At 36.7% G+C, this 19,425-nt stretch overlaps 1 protein-coding gene and 1 pseudogene across 6 annotated transcripts in view; both read left to right on the top strand.

Moving 5' to 3' along the window:
• The window catches only part of ASH1L (ASH1 like histone lysine methyltransferase), a 108,170-nt gene that overhangs the window by 58,052 nt on the left and 30,693 nt on the right, over positions 1 to 19,425 (top strand). For 5 of the 6 annotated variants that reach the window (XM_016221375.2, XM_087828264.1, XM_016221374.2 and 2 more), the window contains 2 exons: positions 1,808 to 1,987; positions 17,480 to 17,574. In XM_016221375.2, coding sequence (XP_016076861.2) covers positions 1,808 to 1,987; positions 17,480 to 17,574 — 275 coding nt within the window. The remainder of the gene's footprint in view (positions 1 to 1,807; positions 1,988 to 17,479; positions 17,575 to 19,425) is intronic. The other variant, XM_016221377.2, reaches the window with a different exon arrangement.
• On the top strand, positions 5,399 to 5,525 carry LOC148090891 (small nucleolar RNA SNORA48; annotated as a pseudogene).

The following is a 19,425-nucleotide window of genomic DNA, read 5'->3' as shown; positions in this document are numbered from 1 at the left end:
TAAGGATGGAATTAACTGAATAAAACGATGGATTTATCCCAAGACTTAATTTCAAGATATGGTATATTAAGCTAGTATGGAACTGTATGGGTAAGAGAAGCAAATCCATGCATGTATGCAAGCTTGCTGTATGACAGAGTTGACACTGCATACTAATGGGGAAAGAAAACAATATTCAATACCTTGTGCCCCAAAATTTGGTATTGTGCAGGAATGGAAATGAAATTAGATTTTGTCTTATCCCATACAGAAAAATTAATTCCCAATTGATTAAATACATAAATATAAAAGCAAAACTTTAAACTTTTAAAGGCTAATATGGAAGGAGAAAAACTTCATGACCTTGTCAGAAAGGATTTCATAAACAGAAGTCAAAAGCAGTAACCATACAGGTAAAAATTAGTATACTGAATTATATTATAACTAAGAATTTCTGTTCATCACACATCACATGTAAAGACCTGCTATAAACTGGGAGAGGAAATTTATAATATGTAATGTTTACATTTTGGTATTTGTAACAAAATGTTACAAATCAACACTATATAATCTAGCAATTCCCTTTTAGATAGCCTAGAACTGGAATCACCTTAATTTTTAAAGATGGTTTTTATTTATTTTGAATTCTTAATGAATTTAGAGGCCTTTCCCACCCCCCTCCTTTTTAGTACTATAGATGTTATTTCATTGCCTTCTGGCTTGCATTGTTTGTACATGAAAGCTGCATTCATTCTTAATTTTGTACTCCTGTATATATCGTGCGTTTTTTCTCTGGCCTTTTATTTTCTTCATCAAATAGTTTTCAGCAAGTTTATTATGATATCCCTTATTTGTTTTATTTCAATTTATTTTCTTTATGGTTTGTTTAGCTTCTTAGAACTTTGAGTTTATACTTTTTATCAAATTTGGAAAATTTTTGACCATTACTCTTTAAATTTTTTTTTCATTATGAATTTTTTTACATTGTTAATGTCGCATTATTGTGTCTGGTTTTTGGTTTTTTTGTAGTGTTTAATTTATTTTGGTAGGCAGTTAAGTTACTTGTAGATCAGCTTGGATTCTTTTGAAGTTTGTTTTTAAGCTCCATTAGGGCCTGCCTTTAGTCCAGGGATAGTTAAGCTGTACAAAAATGGATACTATTACCCTCTGGGATCTCTATTGAATGTCCCTGGTATTGGGCAATGTCTTTCTGCTCTGCCTAGTGGAATCTGATTATCTATCATCATGTATGAGCTCTGGGAATTGTTCAGGTTAAAGTACTCTGGTAGTTCTTTGACTGGCCATGTAGAATTTCACCCTGCACATGCACAACTTAGTATTTAGCAGTATACTAAAGGAGATCCATATGCAGGTTTCCAGTTCTTTTTCTCCTTAACTTCCTTCACTCCAATACTCTGCCCCTGATTTCCAGCGGCCTCACCTCTCTGTACTCTGATCGTTCTCTCTTTTCAACTGTTCTACTTCCTCTACCAGAGTCCTCATAAAGGCAAAGTTTTTATAGGACTCATCCGCCCCCCCATTTGTTTTGTTTGTTTTTCAGTTTTTCTCAGGGATCACAGTGCTGCACTAACTGTCGTGTGATATCTGATGATTGTTTCATAAATATTATCAAAGTCTATAGTAGTTTACTGTATTTCTGTTAGTTTCTGTCAGGAGGACAAGTCTGGTATCTGTTACTTCAGCATGGCCAGATGAGGAAGATTCCATATCTCCTTTTTAAAATTGCTGTTATTTTTTAAAAATAGAAAATCATTTGCAGGAAAATAGTTTTTTCACCATAAAATTATCTTTAAACTTCTTTTTATAGCTTTACTGAAGCAGCAGTTGAAATTCCCAGTCCTCCTGAAACCCCAGCCAAACCTCTTGAACCTGAAAGTACCTTGCAGCCTGTGCTTTCTCTCATCCCAAGAGAAAAGAAGGCCCCACGCCCCCCAAAGAAGAAGTATCAGAAAGCAGGGCTGTATTCTGATGTTTACAAAACTACAGAGTAAGTAATAGTACCTGTCAGCTGACATCCTTTAAAGACCTTTTATTCGTCCATGTTTGAAAAAACACTTTGACACAATCATAAAACACAATACAAATATAATATGTATTCTAATGGTGCTTTTTTTGTTAATTAAAAATAGTGGCATTATGCATGTACCTAAAATAATCTTGATGATTTTTCTACATTCATTCCTCATTGATTGAATGTTTTCTTTGTTCCAAGCACTTTGTAAACTATACCTTACTTTAAAAAACTTAATATTTCCTTGGGAAAGTACAGCTTGATAAGCACTAACTGAGAAGTTTTAAAGCCCCCAAAGGGATATCAACTAACTGTCATTGAATAAGAAGTATTTTATAGCCCTGGCTGGATAGGTCAGTTGGTTAGAGCGTCATCCTGATGTGCAAAGGCTGTGGGCTTGCCCGGCCAGGCCTGGCTCAGCTGTTGAGCATCGACCTAGGATCCAGGAGATCGAGGTTCATTTTCTGGTCAGGGCACATGCCCAGGCTGCGGGCTCGATCCCCAATGACTCTCTTGTCATTGATATTTCTGTCTCTCTCCCCCTCTCCTTTCCTCTCTCTGAAATCAATAAAGATATATATATATATTTTTTTAATTTATTAAAAAAAAAAGGTTGCAGGCTTTATCCCCAGTCAGGGCACATATAAGAATCAACCATAGAGTGCATAAATAAATGGAACAACAAATCGATGTTTCTCTCTCTCCTCCCTCCCTCCCTCTCTCTCCCTTCCTCTTTCTCTCTAAAATCAATAAAAAAATTAAAACATAGAATATAGTTGAGTTGGGTTATGGAGGTTTCATAGTAGTTTTCTGGGTGGAGAGGAGCATTCCGTTTAGAGAGAATAGATTGTGCAAAGACACGTACTAGGTTGTAAAGCTTTTTATATGTTAGAACGACTCAACACTGACACTTTTCTGAAGTGCAGTGGGTGTTGTGGACAATAAGTGTTTCTCAGAATCCCAGCTGATCTCCAGGCAACTTAACTGCCGACCAGAACAAACTGAACACTGAGCAACCACAAACCATGGACAGACTGACTGTAAGGTATTTATCCCATTAAGCTAAAGGAAATTGAAAATGGTATTTTTAGGAAAGGAAGTAAAAGTATAAGTTTGTGTTTTAGGATGATAAGTCTGGCAACATAGTAGAATGTGAACTGAATGAGAGAGTTACTAACAGCAGAAACTCACTATCCATCAAAAGGTCATGAGGGTTGCCCTGGCCAGTTTGGCTCAGTGGTTAGAGCATCAGCCTGCGGACTGAAAGGTCCCAGGTTCAGTTCTGGTCAAGGGCTCATACCTCAGTTTGAGGCTCAATCCCCAGCCCCCAGTCAGGGTGCATGTGAGAGGCAACCAGTTGGTGTGTATCTCTTACATCAGTGTTTGTCTCTGTCTCTCTCTCCCTTCCACTCTCTGAAAAGCAATGGAAAAAATATTCTGGGGTGAGGATTAAAGAAGAAAAAAAGGTGATGAGGGTCTGAATTTAGTCAAGAAAGTGACATTGAAAGATGAGTTTAGACTTTAGAGATACATCTGACTTGTGGTTTGAGTGATCAACATGTAAATCACAACACTTTATTTTGCACTGAAAAGGTTTTTCATTGACTCGCCACTGAAGTAGATAGCACATAAACTCTATAAATTCTATTCCTCCTTCTTGGTCATGAACATGTTTCATTACACTTAGTTTCAGCTTCCAGTAATAGGAAATCCTCAAATAACCAAGACTTAAACGATAGACATTTATTTTCCTCTAATGTAAAAGAAGTTGTGAAGTACACAGTTCAAGGTTAATACGGTATCTTCCCGGTGTCTTCAGGAACCTAGGGTCCTTTTTTTCTCTTCTTTCATTTCAGCACCAGGCTTGCATTCCTGTCGTTATATCTTGTCCTCTTGTTTCAGCATAGCTGCTAGAGCCCAGCCATAAGGCCTGCATTACAGAGAGCAGAAAAGGAAGTAAAAACATGCACTTTTTTGGTAAGGAAACACCACAACTGAGTATGTCCCCCCTCAGAAGTCATGCTGAATCCCTAATCCCCAGAGTGTTGGTATTTGAACGTAAGGCCTTTGGGAGGTCATTAGGGGATAAAGATGGAGCTCTCCTGAATAGGATTAGTCCTATTAGAAGAAGAGACGCTGAGAGAGAGAATTTTTCTCTGCTATGTGAGGACACAACAGGAAGGCGGTATCTGCAAACCAGGAAGAGGGCTCTCACCAAAACCTAATCCTGATCTTGGACTTGCCAGCCTCCAGAAAAGTGAGAAATAAATGTTTGTTGTTTAAGCCACTTTGTGGTAATTTGTTATAGCAGCCCAAAATGACTAAGAAAGGAAAATTCAAAACCTAATTATAGCCACTGGCCAGAACATAGTCATGTAACCACACTTCAGCCACAGGGAAGACTGGAAAATTATGGTCATTATTCCATATAATAATGTCTGAAAAAAATTAGCATTCTGTCACTACAAATGAGAAAATGGAATGCATTTTAGAAAGATCTAATACAGGTACAATTTTAAAGCAATATTTTTGCTGAGTAGAGAAAGCAAAAAATATGTTGATCAAGTTTTCTGCTTAAAAAAAATATGGTTCAAGTTTTACTTCTGTGCTTACTGATGTGTTTTTTCTGGGTTAAACCCCTAAAAATGAGAGATTAATAATAAAATCAAACTGTGCATCAAAAGATCAATATCATCAATTACATCAGTATTTTTTTTAATTGAATAATATTTTATTTTTCAGTTACAGTTGACAGATAATATTATCTTAGTTTCATGTGTACAACCCAGTGATTAGACATTTATATAACCCTGTAGTTGACGTTAGGGGTCACTCTTGGTGTTGTACATTCTGTAGGTTTTGATAAATGTATAATGACATGTATTCACCACTAGAGTATCATATCATACAGAATAGTTTCACCGTCCTGAAATTCCTCCATGCTCTGCCTATTTGTTTTTTGAGCTACAGAATGTTACAAATAAATTGCAAGGTTACTCTTTTTTTTTTTCAATTACAGTTTACATTCATTATTCTGTATTAGTTTCAGAGGTACGGCACAGTGGCTAGACAATCACGTGCTTTACAGAGTGGTCCCCTGATATTTCAAGTACCCACCTGGCCCCATGCATAGTTATTACAATATTATTGACTATATTCCCTATGCTGTACTTTGCATCCCCAGACTATTTTGTGACTACCATTTTGTAGTTCTTTATCCCTTCACCATTTTCACCCTGCTCTCCAACCCCCTTTCCCTTGGCAACCATTAGACTGTTTTCGGTATTTATGAGTCTATTTTTTTTGTTTTGTTCTTTAGAGTCCACATATTAGTAAGGTTTCCCTTTTGTATCTAAATCATTAAAGGTCTTAAAAAGCTATGAGGGGTGTCCCTAACCTGAGTAGAGTTGCACTGGTTTTTGTGGTCATATCTGCCAGGAACAAAGTAGCTCCTTGCTTATCCCATGTTGCCTTTTAGTCTGTGCCTGTGCCTGGTTCATGCCCTGATACATGGGGAGGGGGTGGTGGAAACAGCTATAAAGGCAGACTGTGATTCAACCAAAATTGCATCAAGATGCAACAACAGTATTGGTATGGAAGATGAATTAGATGAGAAAATATTAGAAGTTAGAAGACCAGTTAGAAAGCAGGACACCTTTGAGGTTTTTCAGGATAGAAGTAATGTCATGAAGTAAGGTGATAAATAGTGACTGGATGTTGGAAAGCATGGACTCTTTAAATTTCTTTCTTTTCTTTTTTATACGTTTTATTTTTATTCTCAACACCCACACTTGTTCTTTGTTGATTTATTGATGGTATCTATTCTGGCAGGCATGAGGTGATACCTCATTGTGGTTTTAATTTGCATCTCTGATGATTAGAGACTTTGAAGATTTTTTCATGTGTCTATTGGCCATCTGTATGTCCTCTTTGGAGAAGTGTCTATTCAGGTCCTTTGTCCATTTTTAATTGGATTATTTGTCTTTCACTGCCATCATTCTTGATTAAATTTTTCTAGGTGTCCCTGATGAACATAGATGTCAAAATCCTCAACAAAATATTAGCAAATCAGATTCAACAATACATTAAAAAGATCATACACCATGACAAAGTGGAATCTATTCACCTATTGATGATACTTGGCTTGTTTCTACTTTTTGGCAACTGAATAATCCTGCACTGGATATTGACATACATATATCTATTCAGGTCCCTGTTTTCAATCTTTCACACACACACACACACACACACACACACACACACACACACACACACACACACACACACACAGAGGAGTGGTGAAATTGCTAGAACATATGATAATTTTATGTTTAGCTTTTTAAAGAACCACCAAATTTTCCACAGTGGCTGTACAATTGACTGTTTATTGTGCTGTTAAGTTATTGATTTGAGATCTGTTTTAATGTGTATGTTTTTACTTCTTAATTTCCCTCTAAGCACTGTTGTATTTTCGTTTTCATTCACTTCTAGGTATTTTCCAATATCCCTTGTGATTTTTTATTTGACTTATAGTTTAATAGTATATTGTTTTCCACACGTTTGTGAATTTTCTAGTTTTCTTTGTGATTCATGTCTAATTTCAATCCTTTGTGATCAGAAAAGATATTCTGTATATCAGTCTTTTTTTAAAAAAAAATGTTTTTGTTGATTTCATAGAGAGGGGGGGGAGGGAGAGAGAAATAGAAACGTAAGTGATGAGAGAGACTCATGGATCAGCTGCCTCCTGCACACCCCCTACTGGGGATCAAGCCCCCAACCCGGGCATGTGTCCTGATCGGGAATCGAACCATGACCTCCTGGTTCATGGGTCAGTACTCAACCACTGAGCCATACTGGCCAGGCTGGTTTCAGTCTTTATATTAAGACTTGTTTTATGGCCTAACATATGGTCTGTCCTGGAGAATTTTCCATGTGCATTTGACTAAACTATATAATCTGCTGTTTTGGGGTGGTGGTCTTTATATTTCATTATTGATATGTATGGTTGTTCTAAACCATTATTGAAATTGGTATATTGAAGTCTCCGACTATTATTACTGTACTACTGTCTATTTCTCCCTTCAATTCTGTCACTGTGTTCTTCACATATTTTAGGGGTTCTCTTTGGTGAATATATGTTTATAATTGTTATAGCTTCTTGGTAGATGGACTTTTGTCAATATTTAATGTTCTTCTTTGTCTCTTGTAACATTTTGTTAAAAAGTATTTTTATTAATTTCAGAGAGAGGAAGGGAAAGGGGGGGGGAGAGAGAGAGAGAGAGAGAGAAACAGCAGTGATGAGAGAGAGTAATTGATCTGCTTCCCCCTGCACGCCTCCTGCTGGGGATCAAGCCCACAACCTGGACATGTCCTCTGACCAGGAATCGAACCTCGATCTCCTGGATCATAGGTTAATACCTGGTTGTCTGTTATTAGTATAACCTCCCAGCCTCTCTTTTGGTTACTATTTGCATGGAATAGTAACTAAAGGCAACCTGTTTGTGCTTTAGATCTATAGTAAATTTCTTGTAAACAGCATGGTTGGATCATATTTTTTATCCATTTTTCTCCTCTTTGCGTTTTGATTGGGTAGTTTCAACCATTTACATTTAAAGTAATTATCAATAAGGAAGGACTTAATACGTTCCATTTTGTTACATAATGGTACTTTTTTTTTTTTAAATCAATAATGAAAACATTACTTTCCATTTCTTAGAGCTTTTTGTTCCTCATTTCCTCCATTACTGCCATCTTTTGAACTTAGTTGTTTTTGTAGTGACATTTTGATTCCTTTATTTTTTATGTATATATTATATAGCTATTTACTCTGTGGTTACCATGGAGATTATATATAACTTCCTAAAGATATAACTGTAATTTGAATTGACACCAACTTCAATCACATACCAAAACCACTTCTAGAAAGCTACACACCCCCTCTCTTAAGTTATTGATTGATGTTACAAATTACATCTTTTTTTTTTTAATCCTCACTAGAGGATATTTTTTCCATTGCTTTTCAGAGAGAGTGGAAGGGAAAGAGAGAGAGAAACATCGATGTGAGAAAGATACATCAGTTGGCTGCCTCCTGCACACAAAGCAGAGCCTGCAACCAAGGTACGTGCCCTTGGCCGTAATCAAACCTGGGACCCTTCAGTCTGAGGGCTGACGCTCTAACCACTGAGTCAAATCAGCCAGGACCAAATTACATCTTTATTTGAATACATACATTTATAATTATGTCTTTTAAATCCTGTTTTCTATCTTTTCTCTGCAGTCACCATCATTATTAATCTATGAAGAGCCTCTTTTGTCTTTTTTCCTAGGAAAAAATCATTTTGACAATTATAAATAATATATGTGGTTGTCAACAGCCACATTCAGAAGTTGCTTGTTTTTATAAAAAGAGCAAATAAGATTGCATTAACAGAGATGATTAAAGAGCTCTCCACATGTGATTTGGCTCCTAATGTGGAGTAGAACATATTAGACCTTCCCTGTTTATATTCTCAGGAATTATACATCATCAATTATGAAAGCTCGGTATGCCACTTAGGAATGGAAAAAGGTTGAGAGGGAGTTCATAATCACATTTACATTCTTTTCTATTTTTTATAGAGGCTTGGCTATGTCCAGTTTTATGGCTAAGGAAAATGTGTTAGTAGCTAGCCTTGAATAGGCAGCAGCTGTGTTGCTCTAGCCCCCTCTAGTGATATTAAAGTGTTTTAAATATTTTTTTATTTTTCAATTACAATTGACATACAATATTAGTTTCAGATGTATAACCCAGTTATTAGGCATTTATATAACTTCTGAAGTGATCAGCACAATAAATCTAATACCTATCTGACACCATACTACTAATAAAAATATTATTAACTATATTCCTTGTTTTACATACTTTGCATGCCCATGACTATTCTGTAACTACCAATTTGTACTTCTAATTTTTTAAAATCATTGAATTCATTTTACTTATTTACATTCAGTTTTATTTGTTTATTTCTCTTGTTCCTTAGATTCCACATACAAGTAAAATCATATGGTTTATATTTTTTTTAATATATCTTTATTGATTTCAGAGAGAGGAAGGGGGGGAGAGAGAAACATTAATGATGAGAGAGAATCATTGATCAGCTGCCTCCTGCATGCCCCCTGCTGGGGATCAAGTCCGAAACCTGGGTATGTGCCCTGACCTGGAATCAAACTGGTGACCTTGCAATGCATGGGACGACATTCAACCAAGTGAGCCACACTGGCCAGGGCCAATTTGTACTTTTTTATTTTTTATTTGATTGGTTGATTTTAGAAAGGGAGGAAGTGGGGGGCGAGAGAGAAGCATTGATTTGCTGTTCCACTTATTTGTGCACTCATTGGTTGATTCTTGCATGTGCCCTAAGTGGGAATCGAATCTGCTTCCTTGTTGTATAAGGACAATGCTCTAACCAACTGAACTACCCAGCCAGCGCCCCATTTGTACTTTTCAATCCCTTCACCTTTTTCACCCATTCCCCCAAATCTCCTTCCCTCTGGCAGCCATCTGTCTATTCTCTGTATCTCTGAGTCTGTTTCTGTTTTGTTTGTTTATTTCTCTTGTTCCTTAGATTCCACATACAAGTAAAATCATATGGTATTTGTCTTTCTCTGACTGACTTATTTTACTTAGCATAATATTCCCTAGGCCTATCTATGCTGTTGCAAATGGTAAGATTTTGTTCTTTTTATGGCTGAGTACAATTCCATTTTGTGTGTGTGTGTGTGTGTACACACACACACACACATATATATATACCACTTTTTTATCCATTCATATATTGATGGGCACTTGGGTTACTTTCATAGCTTGGCTATTATAAATAATGCTGCAGTGAACATAGGGGTGCATATATTCTTTCAAATTAGTGTTTTGGGTTTCTTCAGCTGTATACCCAGAGGTGGAATCACTGGGTCATAGGCAGTTCCATGAGAAATCTCCATACTATTCTCGATAGGTAGCTGCACCAATCTGCATTCCCTCTAACAATGCATGAGGGTTCCCTTTTCTCCAATCCTTGCCAGCACTTGTTGTTTTATTGATGATAGCCTTTCCGACAGGTATGAGGTGGTATCTCATTGTGATTTTAATTTGCATTTCTAGGATGATTAGTCACTTTGAGCATCTTTTCATATGTCTATTGGCCACCTATATGTACTCTTTGGAGAAGTGTCCATTTTTTAATTAGATTGTTTGTTTTTATGTTGAGTTCTTTATAAATTTTGGGTATTTACTCCTTTCAGAGGTATTATTGGCGAATATATTTTCCCATTCAGTGGGTTATCTTTTCATTTTGTTGTTTACTTTTGCTGTGCAAAAGCTTTTTAGTTTGATATAGTCTCATCTGTTTTGTTTTGTTTTTTCTTTTGTTTCCCTTGCCTGAGGAAATATATCAGGGAAAATAATACTGAGAGAAACGTCTGAGATTTTGCTCCCTATGTTTTCTTCTAGGAGTTTTATGATTTTGAGTTTTACATTTAAGTCTTTAATCCATTTTGAGTTTATTCTAGTATATGGTGTAAGAATAGAAGACATCTTAATAGTTTTATTCTTTTGAGATTGGGTCCTACATTATAGGTTACTAGGTTACAAAATTTGAAAATAAGGTGGCAAATGCCTAAAGCCAAGAAATTATTATAGATAATACTTAAAATAAACTGAATAGCACTTAACAATGATTATTAGAAAACCTAGCTTTTTCCCCCCATAAATATTTGTATACTGTTTCTCTTATTTGGTCATGGATTTGCCTGTATTAATTAGATATTGCGTCCAAATGATATAAATTAGTAAAACCACTAATCTACCAACAGAAGAGAAAGCTAGCCACAAATACTGAATGGGTTACATTTATAAATGGAATATAAAAGACAGATTACCTTCTTTTTATAAGAAAAGCAAAGGATTTTTAAAATTCACACCCATATACATAGAACTAGTGCGTCAGAGGAATGGCAGCCGTGAGAGATCACCTTTGTATCTCCCTCTGAAACTTTAATAAACTGATAGACTATAATTCAAAGGATTTTCTGCTCAGTATAGAGACATGCCTGAGAGACCCGCTCATTGAAGCATCTAAAGGTAGGCAAACAATAACAAATGGGGAGGCATGGCAAGAGGAGAGCTCAGATGGTCACAGACACAGCCCTGTAGCTGGTAGTTCACAGCCAGGTCAGCCAAAGAGAGGAGGAAGCCGATGGTAACTGGTGCATCCTTCGGCCAGGAGGGACAGTCTCAGTGGTCACTCCATACAGGGTGAGCAGTGCAAACAGCTGCTGAGCAAACGAAGAGACTGGGACAAGAACACAGCACAGAGGTTCTGCCACAGCTGACCACTGTTGGGTGGTTGGTGTTTCAGACAAAGAAATGGGACAGAGCCCTGCCACCCCTTGGACTCCCAAAACTCGACTTCCATCACCCTTGGTGTCAGGTCAAGGAACACATTGATCTACAAACCGAGAGCTATTACAGCGGAATCACTGTTTCCCTCTGTGACTGATCCCCAGTTGGGGCGTGTCAGAGGAGACCCCACAGAGATCCAGTGTCACTATTTCCAAGAAGGCAAAATAAATCCCACCCCTAAACAGCGGGGCTATACTGTCTGACAGCAGCCACAGAGGTAGCTATAAGATTTCACAGATTAAAAAATATATACTGTGATTGTGCACTACCTACTGAGAAATAGTAGAAAGACCTCTTCAGAGAAACTGCTAGAGAAGAGCCAATAATACATAAATGCCTAGACAAAGCAGACCAGCAAATACCACGAGTAACCATGGTAGTGAGGCAGCTCAGAAAGAAAATGAAAAACCTCCAGATAGCAAACTAGAACATGTGGAAATGTGTGATATAAATGATAGAAAATTCAAGATTGCATTTAGGAAAATACTCAATGAGATGTGAGAAAATACAGACAGGCAATTTAATGCACTCAGAAAACAAATTAATGAAGAAAACAAGTACCTTACCAAAGAGATTGAAAGTTTAAAAAAGAACCAAGCAGAAATCCTGGAAATGAAGCATTCAATTAAGGAGATTAGGAGTGAACTACTGAGCATAGGGAAAGAATCAACCAGATGGAGTAAATTATTAGTGATTTCAAAGATAGGAATCTAGAAATGACAGAGAGGGAAGAAGACAGGGACCTGAGCATAAAAAAACACACAACTCAATGAGAACTATCTGACTCCATCAAAAAAGCAGTATAAGAATAATAGGTATACCGGGAGAAGGGAACAGAGCGCCTATTCAAATAAATAGTGGATGAGAAGTTCCCAAACCTATGGAAAAAACTAGGCCCTCAAATCCAAGAAGCAAACAGAACACCTAGTTACCTCAATCCAAAGAGGCCCCTCTCCAAGGCTTTGTATTAAAACTGTCAAAAATTAATGACAGAGAGCCTGGGCCGGTGTTCATCAATGGTTAGAGCATTGGCCTACACACCAAAGGTCACGGGTTTGCTTCCCAGTCAAGGGCACGTATGTGGGTAGCAGTTTTGATCCCCAGTCCTGGTCAGGGTGGGTGTAGAAGGCAACCAATTGATGTGTCTCTCTCACATCGATGTCTCTCACTCTCTCCCCCTCTTCCTCCCTCCCTCCTTCTCCCTCCCCACCTTCTACTCAGTCTAAAAATCGACAGAAAAAATATCCTTGGGTAAGGATTAACAACAAAGAAAAGAACACTACAGACCAACATCTCTGATGAATACAGATGCAAAAGTCCTAAACAAAATACTAGCAAGTCAAATACAACAGTACTTCCAAAAAATAATGTATCACGGATTAAGGAGGGGTTCATCCCAGGGGCACAAGGAGGGTTCAGCATACGCAAATCAATCAATGTAACCCACCACATAACAAAAGAAAAGAAAAAATCATACAATCTTATCAATAGATGCAGAAAAACATTTGATAAGATAAAACACCCATTTATGATTAAAACACTTGATAAAATAGGACTAGAAGGAAAGTACCTCAACATAATAATGGCCCTACATGCCAAATCCTCAACCAATATTATACTCAATGGTGAAAAACTGAAAGCTTTTTCTCTAAAATCAGGAACAAGACAAGAGTGCCCACTCTCACCACTCTTATTCAACATAGTTCTGCAAGGCCTAGCCAGAGCATTAAGGCAAGAGAAAGAAAGAAAGCGAGGGAAGGAAGGAAGGAAGAAAGGAAGAAAGAAAAAGAAAAGGCATCCAAATGGGGAAGGAAGAAGTAAACGTGTCATTTTTTGCAAATGACATGATTCTGTACATAGAAAACCCTAAAGACTCCACCAAACTATTAGAAACAATAAACAAATACAGTAAAGTCGCAGGTACAAAATCAATGTACAAAAATCCATTGCCTTCCTTTATACTAACAATGAAACTTCAGAAAAAGAAGTGAAAAAAAAAATTCCTTTTGCAATTGCAGCCCAAAGAATAAAATACCTAGGAATAAACTTAACAAAGAACATGAAAGATGTGTTCACTGAAAATTACAAAGCATTATTAAGAGATTGAAAAAGACACAACAAAATGGAAAAGTAAACAACAAAGGATGTGAAAGACTTATATACTGAAAACTACAAAGCATGGTATTGGCAGAAAAACACACACACAGATCGATGGAACAGAATTGAGAGCCCAGATATAAAACCACACGTATATGGACAGGTAATTTTCGACAAAGGATCCAGAAACACACAATGGAGAATAGAAAACCTCTTCAATAAATGGTGCTGGAAAAATTGCAAAACCACATGCAAAAGAATGAAACTAGATTACAGTTTGTCCCCAGGTACAAAAATTAACTCAAAATGGATCAAAGATCTAACTGTAAGATCTGAAACAATAAATTACATAGAAGAAAACATAGGTACTAAACTTATGGACCTTGGTCGGAGAGAACATTTTACGAACTTGACCCCAAAGGCAAGGAAAGTAAAGGCAAAAATGAATGGGGTGGTATCAAACTAAAACGCTTCTGTACAACAAAAGAAACAGCAAAACAAAGGCAAACGAGCCCTGACAAAGGGTTAATATCCAAAATATATAAAGAATTCATAAAACTCAACACCAAACAACCAACCCAATTTTTAAAATGGGCAGAGGACTTAGACACCTTTCCTAAGAAGACTAACAAACGGCCAACAGATATATGAAAAGATGTTCAACCTCACTAACAATTAGGGAAATGCAAATGGAAACTACAATGAGAAGCCACCTCACACCTGTAAGAATGGCTATTATCAGCAAGACAAGTAATTACAAGTTGGAGAGGTTGTAGAGAAAAGAGAAGCCTCATTTACTGCTGGTGGGAGTGTAGACTGGTATAGCCACTATGGAAAACAGTCCAGCAATTCCTCTCCTGAGTATTTTCTTGAAAACATGTATTTGCAAAGATATATGCACCCCTATGTTCATTGCAGCATTTTTCACGGTGGCAAAGACATGGATATAAACCAGTGTCCTGCCATAGCGGACTGGATAAAGAAGATGTTGTACATATACACAATGGAATACTACTCAGCCATGAGAAAAGGTGAAATACTGCCATTTGCAACAACATGGATGGACCTTGAGAATATTATACTAAGTGAAATAGGTCAGTAGGAGAAAGCTAAGAACTGTATTATTTCACTCATATGTGGGATATAAATCCGAAACTCATGGACACAAACAGTAGTGTGGTGGTTGCCAGAGGGGGAAAGGGATGGGGGAGTGAAGGGGGCCTAATAATGGTGACAGAAGATGATTTGACATTGGCTGTTGGGCACACAGTGCAATATATAGATCTTGTATAATAGAAACCTTGAAACCTATATGATCCTGTTAACCAGTGTCACCCCAATAAATTAAATAAAGATAAAAATTAATTAATCTTTTAAAAATCTACTAGTCTCATTTTTGCAACTTAAGCCATAGGTCAAAAGTAAAACCTATCACAAAAATTTACTGTTTAATTTACTATTAAGTTATGGCAGTTTTATATCTGAAGTGGCTAGTCTTCATTCCTACAGGTATAAAGGTTTTTCTCCTGGGTGATTAGAACTAAGTATCGTACAAACAAATGAATGTCACAAAAATGCTAGGAGTGTTCAGAATCTCCAAGACAAACTGACAAAGACAACCTAATTCTCTTAATCTGCTGCTATGCAGAGCTCAAAACAGAACCAAGAATTTAAAAAGTAATAGAAAGTCCCTTCTAGTTATCACCAACAGAAAAATAAGCAGCCATGCCTAAATTAGAACCAAACCAGACTTGGCCAAGAACTAGGAAAACAGTTTTTGACATGATTATCATGTATTTTAGACATCAGCATTGCAATGTCAGGGATAAAATTGTTTTTGTTAGGGAGCCATTCAGTGCTTGAGATGTATTCAAGGCTTCATTCATTTGGGGGACTAGAACTATACAGGTTACCCTTGTTGTTTTTTTGTAGTACTGTATGTTCGTTCGCTTTAGGGTGCCAAATATTTTCATCCCTGACTGCTATCTGTTTGCTTGCTTACCCTAATGGTAGCAGGGTAAAATGCCTGTTTTGCTTCCATTCCTGTTTTAGCTAAATTAAAACTTTTATATTCTCTGTTTAATCAGTTTGTATAAATCTTGAATGTAATGAAGCGTAGACCAAATTTTCTTTAATACAGAGTGCTTGTTTGTAAACACAGTAGTTTTCTTGATCTACATATTTGACTTTTATGATGAAAAAATATGCCTTTTAGTTGGCTTTAAAAATTAATCTTTCTGTGCACAATCATTTGGGTAAGTAGAACAACCTAGCATCTTTCCTTTCTTCCTTTGTAACTGTTTCCCAAACTCTTTACCACTGCTTTAAAAACTTTATGAGACCTAGTTTCTGATTCCATCTGGACTGCTACAACCACATTTCATTTTTTCTCGTTCTCCAATCTCATTCTGACTTTGATCTTACACCAGCTATTTCCACTGCCTGATCTTTCTCCACTTCCCAGATCCTCTCATGACTGATACCTCAGGAACATTTACATCTTAGCTTAATGTCATGTCCTTAGAAAACACTTTCCATATTATTTTCTATCACATTTTAATTGTTTGCCTAGCATTTATTATTTGCTAATTTTTTTTTCCTGTTTTCTTATTTCCTTGTCTTTCTATCCAAGTAGAATGTAAAGTGTCTTACCACTGTTTCTTAGCACTTAGAACAGGACCTGGACTTGATGAGTGCTCAGTAGCTGTTGAGTAAACAAATGAATGGTCCACTAAAAAGAACCAGTATTCAAATTTAAGAACTTCAGAGCATGTAAATAACTAACTTTTTGGGGCCTCAGTTTTCTCATTTGCAAAATTTGCATTAGTTTACCTACTTGTTACATAATAGAGTAGACTTGTTTTTTAAAAGGTAATATGTTGTCATTTGTAGAGAAAAGAAATATATCAGCCTTGCTTTATTTATTGGAACTTTAAGACAAAATAAAATCATAGTCGACTAAACAAGGCTCTCCTAGAGCCCTTTTTTCCTCTTTTATTTTTCTTTTTCCCCCCCTTTTTTTCTCTTCCTGTTACATGTTTGTGAAATCTCTTGAGATTGATCTCATACCAAACATTAGGAGCACAAACCAGTAAGATACATGGAAGAGGTAAGCCTATAAGAACATTGTGGAATGAAATAAAGAGAATAGTAAGTAAATGGAGTTGAGCAAGAAACTGAGATTTTATCCTTGCCCGTGTAGCTCAGTGGTTAAGTCGGCCCAGACACCAAAGGAGTGTGGTTTCGATTCTAGGTCAAGGGCTCGTACTGAGATTTTCATCTTAAATCTCCATACCAGTTAATAAAATTAAGACAAGTCACCTAATCTCATAAGCATCTGTTTTCAAAATCTGTAAACTAGAGTTAACATTTCCTCTTGCCTACTTCAGAGGATTGATATAAATGATAATATGTGAAAGTACTTTATAAACTATAAATTGTTAGTGAAATATATGGTAATCATTACGATCAGATCTGAAATTGAGGTTTCTTCTGCAGAACTGTTAGAGAATGCTAACAATTCTTCTTCCTCATGTATAATTCCTAAAAGGCTATTCCAGAAATGTAGATTTTAAAAATATATGAAGGTACTTCATACATGAAGGCACTATCCCTCCAAAAATATGCATTTAAGATTTAAGCCAGTGTTGGCACTGGCCAGGTATCTCAGGGCATCGTCCTGATAGACTAAGGTTACAGATTCAGTCCCCTGTCAGGGCACATTCAAGAATCAACCAGTGAATGCATAAATAAGTGAAATAAATCAATCTCTCTCCCTCTCTCCCCCCATCTTCTTCTCTTTAAAATAAAAAAATTTAAAAGAAGATTTAAGCCACTATTAAAGCAAATACTCTTGATAGAACGATCTGTCTTCTATATATGAGCACAGGAGAAAATGTTACCGCCTCTAACTATGTGTGTTTTTTTAATCATAGCCCAAAGAGCCGATTGATTCAATTAAAGAAAGAAAAGCTGGAATACTCTCCAGGAGAGCATGAATATGGATTATTTCCAGCCCCCATTCATGTTGGTGAGTATACACAATATGTTGCTGAGAAAAATGATATTTCTTGAGTTTGGGTGAAATGTTATGTTCTTGTTATTTATTATTTCTGTATCTCTAGTGGGGTTAAGCTCTTTTTTCTACCATTTAATTTATACTCACTCTAAAGAATTCTGCAGACTCTTTGCTGTCTAGGAGTCAAAATGACATAATTCTTACTCCCTGGAGTTTCAGTAAACAACACTGTATCTGTAGCATTTGATTTTCTGAGTATATCATCTAGAAAAACCCAACTTTTCATCATTTCGATTTCATATGTTTTCTGTGTTCAAAAGAAAAAGGCCCCCTGCTTTTCCTGATCATTTAATCATTTATCTGCTTGAAAATCTAGCAAGATTTTTCTTTCTTTCTTTCTTTTTTCTTTTTCTTTTTTTTTGAGAAAATGTCAAGGCTTTGTTTCACATTTGGATAACAGTACCTTCTAGGATCCTACTGTGAAGCTTACCAACTAAGTAAAAAGTACCTAAAAGTCATCCTAAATTCCTCCCATTTTTTTCATTGCCTTATCCAGTCCATCTCCCAAGTTTTATTATTTCCATACTCTCTTCAAATTCCATTGCTATCACCCAAGTCCATGCCACTATGCAATAGCCTTCTAACAGCTCTGTCCACTTCCATTGTTGTTCCACGCCACTTGCCACACAGAAAAAGAGAAATGGTTTTATAACTTGAACAGATCATACTTAAAATCTTTTAGTGGCTTACCATTGGAGTAAATTACAGACCCCTTATTCTGACTTAGGAGTGATGTGGCCCTGACTGCCCCATTATTTCCCATGTACCTATTTCTGTCTTTCCCTTAGTCACTGTATTTGGTCATGCTGGTCGTCTTTCCAACCCTAGAGTATACCAAACTCTTTCCCACAAAAGGATTGTTATTATTATTCCCATTGCCTGAAAATCTCTTCAAACTCTTCTCATGATTGGTTTCCTCTCATCCTTCAAGAATGAGCTTAATGTCAAAATCATATTAAATATTATTTTCTTTAAAATTACTTTCATGGCCCGGCCGGGCGTGGCTCAGCGGTTGAGCATCGACCTAGGATCCAGGAGATTGGGGTTCGATTCCCGGTCAGGGCACATGCCCGGGTTGCGGGCTAGGCAGCCGATCAATGACTCTCATCATTGATGTTTCTATCTCTCTCTCTCCCCCTCCTTTCCTCTCTCTGAAATCAATAAAGATATGTTTATAATTAATTAATTAATTAAAATAACTTTCATGGCCCTGGCCAGTGTGGCTCGGTTGGGCATCATCCAGTGCAACAACAGGTTTCGGCTTCGATTCCCAGTCAGGGCACATGCCCAGGTTTCAGGCTCTGTCCCTAGTAGGAGGCATGCAGGAGGCAGCTGATCAATGTCTTGCTTTCACATGGATGCTGCTTTCTCTCTCTCCTCCCTTCCTCTCTCTCCAAAAATCAGTTTTAAAAATCTTTAAAAAATAATAATAAATAATTAAAATTGTTTTCATGATTGTCCCACTAAAAAGTTCTAACCTTTGTTCTGCATCACAGGACCCTGTTTTTCTTTTCATATCTATAATTACTGTATTTGCTCGTTCTTTTTGTTATCTGACTCCCTTATTATGTAATAAGTTCCAGCAGTACAGGATCATTTGTCTTTCTTACTCTCCTTTGATTTCTCAGTGCCTAATACTTAAGAGAAGTTTAACAGTTGTTTGTTGTATAAATGAAAGAAAAGAAGGAGAAATTAGGATAAATTGCAAAATGTAGAAGACAGTTTTTCCTCAGGAACAGCTTATTTGTGTAGCAGATGTTGATCCTATACATTATAATGCTCTCTTCAGCTGTGACTCTCTTG

The sequence above is a fragment of the Miniopterus natalensis genome, chromosome 19, assembly GCF_054644295.1.
Source record: "Miniopterus natalensis isolate mMinNat1 chromosome 19, mMinNat1.hap1, whole genome shotgun sequence".
NCBI lineage: Eukaryota > Metazoa > Chordata > Mammalia > Chiroptera > Miniopteridae > Miniopterus > Miniopterus natalensis.
The sequence above is the reverse complement of the archived record's forward strand: the minus strand, read 5'-3'. Positions and strand labels throughout refer to the sequence as shown.